The 12,716-nt window shown below is 56.4% G+C and overlaps 1 protein-coding gene across 4 annotated transcripts; it reads right to left on the bottom strand.

Annotated features, from left to right (window-relative positions):
- Positions 1–535: 535 nt before the first annotated feature.
- SLC11A1 (solute carrier family 11 member 1) lies at positions 536–11,407 on the bottom strand. Of its 4 annotated transcripts, XM_059703115.1 has the most exons (15): positions 10,972–11,342; positions 10,310–10,443; positions 9,351–9,473; positions 8,904–9,023; positions 8,034–8,140; positions 7,538–7,608; positions 7,142–7,209; positions 6,844–6,999; positions 6,151–6,309; positions 2,991–3,080; positions 2,765–2,884; positions 2,226–2,375; positions 1,724–1,797; positions 1,177–1,330; positions 574–978 (listed from the first exon to the last, which is right to left on the bottom strand). In XM_059703115.1, exons 1-15 carry the CDS (start codon positions 10,976–10,978, stop codon positions 868–870), a joined length of 1,644 nt encoding a protein of 547 aa, XP_059559098.1. In that variant the 5' UTR covers positions 10,979–11,342; the 3' UTR covers positions 574–867. The 4 variants fall into 4 exon arrangements, with proteins under 4 accessions (XP_059559099.1, XP_059559098.1, XP_059559101.1 ...); XM_059703116.1 differs by lacking the exon at positions 2,765–2,884 and having other exon boundaries at positions 536–978; positions 10,972–11,382; XM_059703118.1 differs by lacking the exon at positions 574–978 and having other exon boundaries at positions 1,282–1,393; positions 10,972–11,396.
- Between the last annotated feature and the right edge of the window lie 1,309 nt (positions 11,408–12,716).

Genomic DNA, 12,716 nt, shown 5'->3' with positions numbered 1-12,716 from the left:
TTATTTAAAAAAAAAATTTTCAGAGAGGAAGAGAGAGAAACATCAATGATGAGAGAACCATTGATCGGCTGCCTCCTGCACGCCCCCCCACTGGGGACCGAGCCCGCAACCCGGGTATGTGCCCTTGGCCGGAATCGAACCTGGGACCCTTCAGTCCGCAGGCCGACGCTCTATCCACTGAGCCAAACCGGCCAGGACAGGTGGCTCTTCTTGATGGGATTTTGTGTTTCCTTGGTTTCCTTTCCCCTCTTGAACGAGAATAGAACTGGCCTTGAGTTCGCATCCACCGGACTGTGTTTTAAGTGCCAGTTTGGAGCCTGCCCCCACCTGGGACTGTCAGGTCGCTCCTGTAAGTGCTCAGTAAATACTTTAGGATTTTTTTAAAAATATATTTTATTGATTTTTAACAGAGAGGAAGGGAGAGAGATAGAGAGTCAGAAACATCGATGAGAGAGAAACATCGATCAACCGTCTCCTGCACATCTCCTACTGGGGACGTGCCCGCAACCCAGGTACATGCCCTTGACCGGAATCGAACCTGGGACCTTTCAGTCCGCAGGCGGACGCTCTATCCACTGAGCCAAACCGGTTTCGGCGGATTTTTTTTTTTAAGTCCCGTTGCCAAGCACTGTGTTCAAGTGCTTTACACCCATTGCAAGGTTGATGTCCCACTTTACAGATGAGGACACCAAGACCTGTAGGTTAATCACTTGTCCAAGCTGGGAAACAGCAGGTCCCTATGGAACCCAGGTTGGCCTGCCCCCCAAAACTCCCTCTCCATCTTCTGCCTTCACTTCCCCCACTCCCCTGTCCAACAGGCCAGTCTGCCCCATTTATTGCCTCCCTTCAAGCAGGTCCAGGGGGAGATCATCCAGAGGGCTCCCCAGTCTGCTTCTCTTCAGGAAGCCCATACAAGAAGTGTTGGTGGGAGCTGTGAGCCAGCCGGGTGGCTCCGTGGGCAATGAAACAGGTCCAGACCTGGGGGAAGGGTGATTATGAGAACCAGACCTCTGGGGAAGCCCCAGTCCATCCCTTCCCTCCCTCCCTCCCTCCCTCCCTCCCTCCCTCCCTCCCTCCCTCCCTCCCTCCCTTCCTCCCTCCTTTCCTTCTTCCCTCCATCTGTTGCCTCCTCTCCTTGCCCTCCCGATCCCCAAGGCACCTGCTGGCCCTACGTACCAGGTAGGCGGTGAGGCCAAGGTAGGCTGCGCCCAGCAGGGCTACCAGGCCGAAGTAGGCGGGGTGGGGGAGGCTGGGCAGGTAGCTGACCACGAAGTAGAGGTTGATGGCACAGATCAGTGTCATGATTGAGGAGGTGATGGCCTTGCTTAGCCTGGAGGACAGGAGGGAGACTCAGGATTGCTGCACCTCCTCCTCTCCAGTGCCCACGGCCAGTCTGGAGGGGGGCGGGGGGTGACAAAGCCAGCTTCTCTGGGCTGTGGATCTGGAGCAGACCCCCTCCACTTCTGCCTCTTGGGCCCTGCAGGCTCCACCCTGGTGGGATTTTGCAAGAGCAGAGTCTGAGGTGAAGGTGAAGAGCTCAGGTTCTAGAAACAGCCCTCGCCCCCAGGTTTCAGTCCTGGCTCCCCCATTTGCTGGGAAACTTCCTTAACCTCTCTGAGCTCCTCTGGATAAGGGGGATGATAATGGTAATTCCTACCTCAGGGTGATTGTGAGGATCAAATCCGGTAATGCAAGTCCAGTGCCTGGGATGGGGAATACTCACCAGCCATTGGCAAACTCCTGCATGAGGGTGGGCATGCTGGTGAATGTGAGGATGGGCAGCACAGCGAAGGGAAGCTGGGGAGAACGGGGAGGATGGGGCTGAGGAACCCTGCCCTCGGAATTCAGCCAGGAGGAGAGGATGGACCGGAGTGCCTTTCACCCTCTGCCTGGCTGTGTGCCCTTGGGCAAGTCTTGGAACCACTCTGTGTCTCCGCCTCTGTGCCTTCCAAGTTTGTGGGGCTCCTGAGCAGGAGAGAGTGTTTGGGGGCTGTGGTCCCAGGCTGCCTGAGTTTGAACCCCAGTTCTGCCATTGGGCACTGAACTGCGTGCAACCGTTTTCCAAGCTGCAAAATGGGAAAAATGGTGGTTCCTACCCCTGGGCTGGCTGTGGGATTATGTGAGGCTTGTTGGCAAGGTGTGTGAGGAGGGTGAGCTCAATATAGGAAACTGTTGTGGTTCCTGTTTAGCTCCGCAGGGGGTCAGAGTGGTAGGGCTGCCCTCACCAGCAGGCTCTGCAGCACGTTGAGCAGGTCGTTGAGGCCTGAAAGGTCTCTCAGGTCCCTGAAGACGGCCACGAGCACGGTGGGCAGGATGGCGCAGGAGCGAGTGAGGAGGACCCGGGCAAAGCGCGACCACCGCAGCTTCAGGAAGCCCTGGGGTGTGGTTGGGGGGGGGGGGTTGGGGGGACACCTTGATGGCTGGAGATTCCAGATGAAGGACCTCTGTCTCCCCTCACCCCATCTCATGCTGGGGGAACCCTCTGTTTTTGCATTTCTGAAATGGGGGGCAGCTCTGTCCCTAGTTGGCAATGGGTAGGAAGAAACTGGGGGAGTTCCCACAGCTGATGGCGGCAGACCGAAGAGTTTTAGGTAAAAGCCTCCTATCAGTCCTGGGTCTGCAGCCTTGGGCCAGTCGCTCACCTCTCTGAATCTCTAGTCTGCAAAGTGGGGCTTATAAAGGCTGCTTTAAGGATCAACGAAGCCCGTGTCCCCATAATGTGTCAATTGACCGCGCATCCCTGGCCCCAGGCCCCAGACCCCACCTCCATCACAAACTGTCCCGCGTAGGTGCCAGTCATGGTGGAGCTCTGCCCGGCCGCCAGGAGACCCACCGCCCAGATGTAGAGCGCGGCGGGGCCGAACAGGCAGCCCAAGATCACGCCCTGGGAGGAGGGGTGTGGTCAGGCGCGTGGCCCCGCCCTTCTCGCGAGGCCCCTCCCCCGGTGGGCGTGGCCGTCGCCTGAGGGCTCGTGCCCTCCGCGCACTCACTCCCTGGTAGATGTCCACGTCCACCGTGCGGTTGTTCCTGGGGAAGATGTTGGCGTAGTCGCGGAGGCTGCTGTTGGCACAGACGCTGAACTGCGGGCGCCGGGGCAGTAGGAGGGAGACGGGAAGTGCACACTCAGTCTCCGAAGCTCAGACCCCAGGCCTCGACCAGGGGCTGAGAACTGGTGGCCCCGGGCTGAGTCTGGCCAGACATGTTTTGTTTGGGTAACAAGTTGTTTTTTCTTTCATGTGAATTTACTGTCAACATTTAAAAGTGAGAACTCGCCCTAACCGGTTTGGCTCAGTGGCTAGAGCATCGGCCTGCGGACTCAAGGGCCCCAGGTTTGATTCCGGTCAAGGTCATGTGCCTTGGTAGCTGTGCCTTGGTAGCGGGCACATCCCCAGTGGGGGGTGTGCAGGAGGCGGCTGATGGATGTTTCTCTCTCATGGATGTTTCTAGCTCCCTATCCCTCTTCCTTCCTCTCTGTAGAAAATCAATAAAATAGATTTTTTTAAAAAGTGAGAACTCACACGAGAACCGGGTTCCCAGGGGTCTGTTGGGCCTGTAGGAGCTGGCATTACCACAGAGGCAATGGGCTGGCAGTGCCTCAGCTGCCCCCCAGGCCTCTCTTCCTCACACCGAGCCCTCCTCCCCAGCTCTGTGACTGGCCAGGTCTGGAAGGCAAGGGTTTGCCGTCCCTATTTAAACCTCTCTCCTTGTGTGGAGGAGCAGCATGAGGCCAGGGAGGGGTGTGACCGCGGGAGGTCACGGGGCCAGGCAGTGGCAGTGACCACGTGGTCAGCATTCGGTAAGCACCCCACACTGACCAGCTGTCATTTAGGGCCTCGTCACAGACCCACTCGGAAAGGGAGACAGGCACAGGTCACAAACCCAGGAGGTCACAAATCCAAGAGAGTCGGCCAAATGTCACCTCCTCCGAGTCCTCTCCTGACCACCGGGGCTGACGTGGCCCTCCCTCCACCACATCCCCAGTGATGTTCCATTGCTTCCTTTATTTCCTTCACAAGTTGTCCATACTCTTCCCTTCTGTATTGATTTGATGATTTGTTTCCTGCCTGCTCACTCTCCACCCCCCAAATCTAAGCTGCACGAGGGCAGGGCCTTCATATCATTGACTCCCGTATCCCCAGGACCCAGGGCACTGCCTGACACATCACAACTGCTTGGTAAATATTTGCTGAACGGATGACCGTGTATCTGCTAACGAAGATTATGAGCAGAGAGGACTCGGAGGAGAACATGAGTGCTGTGCGTTCCCGCTCCACACGCATGCTCTGACATCCTCTCCTCCCAGAACCCCTCCCTGCAGTTTGCTGGGCAATCCCGCCCAGCTGTCCAGGTGCAGCTGGAATGCTGGGTCTCCCAAGACTTAGCTCCTCCCTCCCAGGCAATTCCCTTGGATGTCTGTGCCTTGCAGCCTCTTTGTGTGGCTCTGACCCTCAAGAGTCTGCCTGTCCCGGCTGGCATGGCTCAGTGTTGAGCGTCAACCTATGAACCTGCAGATCACGGTTCAATTCCTGGTCAGGGCACATGCCCGGGTTGTAAGCTCAATCTCCAGTTTGGGGTGTGCAGAAGGCAGCCGATCAATGATTCTCTCTCATCATTGGTATTTCTATCTCTTTCTCCCTCTCCCTTCCTCTCTGAATTCAGTAAAAATATATTTAAGAGAGAGAGAGAGAGAGAGAGAGAGAGAGAGAGAGAGAGAGAGAGATAAAGTCTGGCCCTAGCTGGTTTGGCTCAGTGGATAGAGCGTCGGCCTACTGACCAAAGGGTACCGGGTTTGATTTGGGGGGTGGAGAGTGAGCAGGCAGGAAACAAATCATGTACTTCGGTTGCAGGCTCCTCCTGGCGCATGTGGAGGCAACCTATCAATGTGTTTCTCTCACATCCATATTTCTCGCTGTCTTTCCCTCTTTCTTCCACTCTCTCTAAGGATCAATGGAAAAATATCCTTGGTGAGGATTTTTTAAAAAAAAGTCTGCCTGTGGGGGGCTGTGTCTCCCCAGTGGGTTGAGGATAGGGGTCCCAGCCAGAGAGGCCAGGATCACAGATTCCCTCTTGCTACCAATGCCTGGAGTCTAGAGCAGAGATTCAAAGAGCTTAGCTCATGGCCTGGGGCCCCCAGCAATGCTGAGTATGGGGAGCTATGGTGGATGGGGAGGTGTGGTGGATGGGAGGTGTGGTGGATGGGGAGGTGTGGTGGATGGGAGGTGTGGTGGATGGGGAGCTGTGGTGGATGGGAGGTGTGGTGGATGGGAGGTGTGGTGGATGGGAGGTGTGGTGGATGGGGAGGTGTGGTGGATGGGGAGGTGTGGTGGATGGGAGCTGTGGTGGATGGGAGGTGTGGTGGATGGGAGGTGTGATGGATGGGAGGTGTGGTGGATGGGAGGTGTGGTGGATGGGAGGTGTGATGGATGGGAGGTGTGGTGGATGGGGAGGTGTGGTGGATGGGAGGTGTGGTGGATGGGGAGCTGTGGTGGATGGGGAGCTGTGGTGGATGGGAGGTGTGGTGGATGGGAGGTGTGGTGGATGGGGAGGTGTGGTGGATGGGGAGGTGTGGTGGATGGGAGCTGTGGTGGATGGGAGGTGTGGTGGATGGGAGGTGTGATGGATGGGGAGGTATGGTGGATGGGAGGTGTGGTGGATGGGGAGGTGTGGTGGATGGGAGCTGTGGTGGATGGGAGGTGTGGTGGATGGGAGGTGTGATGGATGGGAGGTGTGGTGGATGGGGAGGTGTGGTGGATGGGAGGTGTGGTGGATGGGGAGGTGTGGTGGATGGGAGGTGTGGTGGATGGGGAGGTGTGGTGGATGGGGAGGTGTGGTGGATGGGAGGTGTGATGGATGGGAGGTGTGATGGATGGGGAGGTATGGTGGATGGGAGGTGTGGTGGATGGGGAGGTGTGGTGGATGGGAGCTGTGGTGGATGGGAGGTGTGGTGGATGGGAGGTGTGGTGGAGGGGAGGTGTGGTGGATGGGGAGGTGTGGTGGATGGGAGGTGTGATGGATGGGAGGTGTGGTGGATGGGAGGTGTGGTGGATGGGGAGGTGTGGTGGATGGGGAGGTGTGGTGGATGGGAGCTGTGGTGGATGGGAGGTGTGGTGGATGGGAGGTGTGATGGATGGGAGGTGTGGTGCAGCTCACCGCGTCCTGGTTGGTCTGCTGGTAGAAGGCCTGCCCAAAGACGGCCACAACAAAGAGGTTGATGAAGAATGAGACAGACAGGGCGATGGTGGCCTCAATCAGGAAGTACATGTTGGCTTCTCGGATGTCAGCCCGTCGGGTCCGGTCTATCTCTCGAGACTATAAAGGTCAAAGGGGAGGGAATAGCCCAAGTCTCTCAGGGCCACCCCAACACCTTCCACTCGCACACCTCTGTGTTCTCCCCAAACCCCAGTTCTCTCTAAAGCCCCCCACATGGAAGTCTGGGACAGGCCCTGGTCAGCGACCCCCTTCCTGCATGCCCGGTTTATTTCTCCTGCGGCCTTTGCCCTCCCCATTCATTCCCTCTGCTTAGAATATCTTCTCCCCTGATCTTCCTTCCCATCCTTCATGTCTCAAAGGCCACTCCTTACAAAAGCCTTTCCCGACCACCTTTACTAAGGTAGCCCCCGTCTCAGTCATTCTCTGTCACACTTCTCTGTTTCGTTTCCTTTAGGGCACCTTGTACAATCTAGAATTCTCTCTGACATTTGTTTACTTGCTTATGGTCGGTCTTTCCCTCTTGTCTATCTTGCCATCGACCTCAGGAGCCAAAGGGGAGGGGCTCCAGGCTTGGAGAATGGGCCAGTGTGACGCCAAGGGACCAGGCACCTCCCTCCCTGCCCCTGTGCTCACCTTGACCAGGGCTGAGTGCAGGTAGATGTTGTGGGGCATGATGATGGCGCCAACGATGCCCACAGCCTGCAGCAGCTCTGGCTGGCCGCAGCCGGGGCACGAGGGCAGGAGCAGGCCTCGGAGAAGCGGTCCCTGAGCAGGACGTGCCACCACGTACTGTGGGGAGGAGCCTGGTCAGGACAAACCTTGCCCCTGCAAAGCCATTCGCACCCTCCACCCTGACCCTGGCCCCTCAGGCTCCGCAGGGGGCAGAGAGAGGGGTGGCCTTCCTGGGAATGTAGCAGCTCTGGCTTCCCACCTCATAGCCAAAGGTCAAGGCCATGATGGTAATAAGGAATCCAAAAAAGGCTTCCAGCTTCCGCAACCCTAGGGAGAGAGCAAAGGGGCAGAACATTCAAAACAAAACAAAAAACCATAACATAAGTGATTATTAATGGTGAGATCTTGAGCACTTTGTTCCAGGCACTGTGCCAAGTGCTTAACATATGTTGCCTCAGTGAATCCTCACCACAGCCCTGTGACGTCTGTGCTGTTATTTTCCCCATGTTCCAGACGAAGAAACTGAAGTGTGGGTAACTTGCTCAAGGCCACGCCGAGCGAGAAGCTGAGCCCTCCCCCAGAACCGCAGAGCATCCGCTGGCCTCATGTTCTCACGCCCCAGCCCGCAGCCCTCTCAGAGGAAGGGCACACTCACCGTAGTTATCCAGGAAGAGAAAGAAGAAAGTGTCCACGATGGTGATGAGGACGCCACCCCAGAGAGGGATTCTGAAACCAGAGTGGCCTGGGTCAGCCCAGCCTGGTCCTAGGGTCCCAAACTCCCACTCTCAGGGCTGGAGACTGAAGTCTGATCTCCCGGGAGCAGGGACCCAAGTGGCCCCAGACAACTGCAGGAGAGGGGAGTGGGAGTGTGCTGGAGATGGCGAATGGCACAGGACTGAGAGGAAGGGCCAAATGGGTGGGGTCCAGTCTGGCAGGCAACCCGGAAGCCTGCAAGGTCACTGACATTGTGTGACTCGAGATACCATCACTTTGCATTTCTGGGTCCCTGTTTCCCCACTTGTCCAATTGGGCAACAACTCTGGGTCAAAGGGGACTGCAAGAGGAAATGGACACAGGGAAGTAAAAGGCCTGAGGAAGAAGTAGCAGCTGATCCCAGCTCTGGACTGGAGCCGGAGCCCGCGGGGCCGTACCGTCCCGCCGAGAGCAGACTGAATGCAATAGCTGTGCCGATGACCTCTTGCATGTCCGAGCCCACGATGGCTAGCTCGATGGTCAGCCAGAGGAGGGTGCGGGGCACCTAGGGGAGAAGGTAACCTTCCTTAAGGTGGACGGTTGTTTGTCTCGGTCCTACGTGCACCTTTCAATACTCAGCACTGCCCTGCTGGGCTAGAAGCCTACTAACTGCATTTGCAAGACGGCCTTGTCAGCCGGCTTCCAGTTGGGTTTGGCAGGAAACACTAATGGGAGATGAAAAGGCAGGGAGAGATCGTTTCCCCTGCTTCTGGTGGCGTTTCTGGCAGCAAAAGCACCTGGCAGCCCAGGCGCCAGCAGCACCGGTGGCCGTTTCGGCAGAAGCGGCAATGCTCCCGGGCGCTCGGCAGCAAAAGATGGCTCTTGGGCTCCTGCCCAGCAGCTTTCTGACCTCGGGGTGACACCCTCCTTCCCCTGCTTGTCCCAGCTCTTCCAACACCTCTGTGGTGACATCCCTGCATTAAATACCTTTGCGATGTGTAATGTTGACATTTTTTTTCCTGTCTGGACACTGACAACAGCCAAGCCCCCAGTGTCCATCTCAGCCAACGACCAAGCTGATGCCTCCCTATTTTTTTGCCTTAAGCAAGTCACTTCTCGAGGTTTCCATTTCTCCTTCTATGAAATGGACAGGGTATATCCAAAGTCCCTTTCAGTCTATGTGCTGTTAGTGTGAGCCTCAGTGTTCTATCAAGTGGACTTGTAACACCCCACTTGAGAGTATGTATTTATTCGATTATGGAACCTGTAAGTGGCTGTTTCGGGCTTGGGACCTGTGGGTGTTTCCTGTCCGGGCCCACCAAGCTCACCTTAGGGTAGTAGAGATGGCAGATCTCACCCAAGTCCTTGCCTGTCACCACGCCCAGCCGGGCAGCAAGTCGCTGGCAGAGCAAGCCCAACACCGTGGCCCACAGCAGCACCCACAGCAGCTGCGGGAAGGCAGGGAGAGGCCTTCAGCCAGAGGGGCGAACGGGCTAACCCCAGAATTGGTGGCACCCTCTAACCAAGGACACTCCTTGGGGACAGAGTAGGGGAGACAGAGAAAGAAGACCAACCTCCCCCCCCACCCCCCCACCCCACCCCATACATCCCACATTCTGGCAGGGATGCCCTGGGGACCTTTTCCGGCCCATTAGGACCTAGCATCTCCCATGAACAGCAGCCATGCAGGCCACTCCGGGGAAAAGGGGCAAGCTGGGGTCTCCACTTTCTTAACCGGGTCACCCTCCCTCCCCACAGTGCCCCAACTCCATCACTTTGAATCCAGCCACAGCACCAGCCTGCAGGTCCGACTCGATGTTTCCTGGGTCCAGGAAAGCGATGCTCATGAGGAAGCCAGGCCCCGTGAAGGCCCACAGCTTCCTCAGGCTGAACGTGCCCTGTGGGTGGAAATGGGGTGAGGATGTCCTGGGTCTAGGGCCTGCAATAACTGGCCTTGGCCCACCACCAGCTGAATTCCAAGGGGCTCATCTGGCCAGCCCGGCCCTCTATTCCCCATTCCTGGAGCCGCATCCCCCAGGGGTTAGTGGAGGACATGGGGTGGGAGGAACCAGCAAGATTTGCTAAGTAACAGCCCATCGGCCGCTATGGATCCAGCACATTCAGCAGCCTGCCTGCACCTGACCAGCTTACCTCCTGCAGACCCTGACTCTGCAGATCCTAGAGCCCCAATAGGGGATTTTCCTGGGGTCAGGCCTCCCTGGTCCAGTTCCTCCCTCCCAAGCCCCTTGTCAGACCATAGGTCTTCCTCTCTAGAGTCCACTGAGCCAAGGGCCCCCCCACCCCAAGCCAAGGGCCCCCCACCCCATTCCAGGGCTAGGTCTGGCAGCCTGGGCTCTGCTAAAGATTCTGGAAATGCAGGTGACAGCATCTAGAAACCAGCCCACAACCTCCTTTGCTCCTCCCAATGCCCTTGTCTAGGTCCCTTCCTTTAGCAACCAATCCTGGAGGCTCCAACCTGAATTCACCCCAAGTCCCTCTGCCTTCATAGGAAAGCTGGGATTCATCCAGAAAGCCATTGATGATTTTTAGATAAATGGTAAGCTAAGTGATGGAGACAGAAGCAGGAAGGGGGCAGTTACCCCATCACCGTGGCTCAGAGCTGGGAGGGACTTGCCATGGTCTTCAGGGGACTCCCTCACCCAGCCCGTGAGACCCCCCCCCCATATTGTCCTGTCAATCCTGAAAGAGTCCAGGAAGTTTCCAGTATGCTCACCGGTTTCGTGTCCGGGATGGAGATCTTCTCACTCAGGTAGGTCTCTCCGGGAGGTGCTTGCTGTGGCCCTGCGCTGGGCGGGCTGGAGATGGAGCCATAGCTGGGACTGCTTAGCCTTCGGGGAACCCTGTCACCTGCAAAGGGCCCCATGGGGCACGGTGAGTGACCTGCTGCTTTCGGTGGCCCAGGGCTAACGCCATGTGTCCTCCCCTGCCTCCTCCTGGCAAAGTGCAGAATCAAAGCCCAGCTGAATAGGGGCCCTTGACGTCCATGTAGGCTCCATGACCTTCACCCCCTGACCAAATGTTCCATACAATGTCAGAAGTGGAGCCTTCAGCATGACTCGCCTTCCATGTGAGTGCAAAGATCCCCACGTCCAGACCTCTCTTGCCACAGAGGATGTGGAGAGGGACGCGGGGCTCGGAGGAGGGCTGACTGACACTAACACTGGCACGTGTGCCCCTTGGCCTCACCCCTGCCTCCTCCAGCAGCCAAAGAAGTTCCAGGGGCTCCAAGGACACAGAGATCAGACAAAGGGGATGCAAAGAACCCAACCCCAGGCTCGTGTCCGGAATTGTGGCCCAGACCAGGACTCCCATGGGACCAGGAGTTCCTTTGCCGCCCTGACTCTCCCCACCCCATCCCTGGAAGGGGATACTCACTTGCCATGAGGACGACAGGTCAGGCACTCTCTGCGTGTGAGTGGCGTGCTGGCCGGCTCCTCAGCCGCGGGCTCTCTCTGGGTGCCAGTACATGTCAGTGTGTGAGCCCACACCCTCTTGCCCATCCGTCGTGAGCCCGGCTGTCCTCACACACATGGGGCGTTGTGAAACACTTTCCAAGGCAGAAGTGGCCAGCTTTGGCGGAAAGGTCTGCTTGGACTTCTGTTCCCCTTCTGGCCTGAGCCCCACAATATCTGTGGCTCCCTTCCAGGCACCCCATGTTCTGCATCACCCAAGTTAGCTCTGATTTCCAGATGGTTTCTACCACTTGGGCATTCACATCCATATCACTTGACTCCCCCCCCCCCCCCCCCCCACCTACATAAGCAGTCCAGCTCTTCTCCTGGAGTCCCTTGACCACTGGTTGGGCTAATGGGAGGGAGGGAGCCCTGATGGCTCCCATTGAGTGCCTCAGAGGAAAACACTTTCCAGACACTGCCTCAGGGACATGCATTCAGTACTCTGGCCAAGGAGATCCTCATAAGACAGGGGCACTCGGTCCTGGTCCTGGTTCTGCCACTCGTTCACTTGAGATTGTCACCAGAGCATGTCTTCTCTCTGAGCTTGTTTCTTTGATTAAATAAAGGATTCAAACTACCCTAGAGGTTAAAATTTAAATGCCCATGGAGGCCAGGCTGGTAAGATGAACTATAAGACAGGTTGGGAGCAAGAAAAACAGCACTAGCTCAGTGTTAAATGACATATGTTGCTGAGCCTCTGTGTGAGGAGACAGTAGGGAACAGTGGTGACTGTAGCAAAACAGAGGTCAGATATTCTGTCTGAGGAGGGCAGTGTCTGTGGAGTTCCAGCCAATTGCCATGTGGGCCGATTGTCACAGTGCCTTCTGATTTGTCAAGGATGCTAGGAATTTTATGCAAAATAGGCTTTTTGAATACTAGACCCCAAAACATTGAAAATATTGTATAATCTAAACAAAACATCCCTACGGGCTGGGTTCTACTTGAGAGGTATTATCCTGTAACCTGTGGATAAACGGTGGGCAAGACTCCTCCAGCTCCCAGTCTCTTCCCTTTGGCAGCTTCTGTGCTCCCCACTTCCCTTCCTCAAGTTCTTCTCCCTCCCATACCCCTCATGCCTTCTATCTTGTGGCCTTCTTTTTCTGTCAAGAAGATTCAAAACTGGAATTGTTATGGAGTGTCCAACTCCAAAGTCTGAGATCTCAAGACCCAGAGAGAACCCAGTCAGGTTCTCAGGGCCAGACCTGATCTGGGACGTGATGTATGCCGATGTTGAATCAAAAACTTTACCAAAGCTCGGAAACCCAGGGTCAGGGGAGGCAGCCAATACCCTGACTCCTAGTTGATGGAGGAGGCTGGGGGGACTGGAAAGTGGGGGAGTGGGGTGAATGATGAGTCAGACAGGAGAGAGCAGCATCATGATTTGTGCAACCCTATTGCTCAAGCTCCCATCACCGTCCCTGACCACTAGGTTTATGCACATTTCCCAATCACTGCCTTGGGCTCATGTGGGCATGGCTGGTGTAGTATGTCGTGAGGGTTAATTTTATGTGCCAACTTGGTTGGACCAGGATGTGACTGGATATGTGGGTGTGCTGATGAGGGTGTTTTTGGAGGAGATCACCTTTGAACTGGTAGACTGAGTGAAGTAGATTTCCATTGCTGTTGTGGATGGGCCTCATCCGGACAACTGAAGCCCTAAATAGA

The sequence above is a fragment of the Myotis daubentonii genome, chromosome 7, assembly GCF_963259705.1.
Source record: "Myotis daubentonii chromosome 7, mMyoDau2.1, whole genome shotgun sequence".
Taxonomy (NCBI): Eukaryota; Metazoa; Chordata; class Mammalia; order Chiroptera; family Vespertilionidae; genus Myotis; species Myotis daubentonii.
Note: the sequence above shows the minus strand (reverse complement) of the source record. Positions and strands in the feature narration are given on the sequence as shown.

Bases quoted from the DNA above. Each gene is read 5' to 3' on its own strand.
- SLC11A1 (XM_059703115.1), bottom strand. The intron at 2,376-2,764 runs GTGGGGTCTGGG...ACCACACCCCAG, and splicing joins CGGGACAGTTTGTGATGGAG to GGCTTCCTGAAGCTGCGGTG. The intron at 1,331-1,723 runs GTGAGTATTCCC...CCTGTCCTCCAG, and splicing joins CAGGAGTTTGCCAATGGCTG to GCTAAGCAAGGCCATCACCT.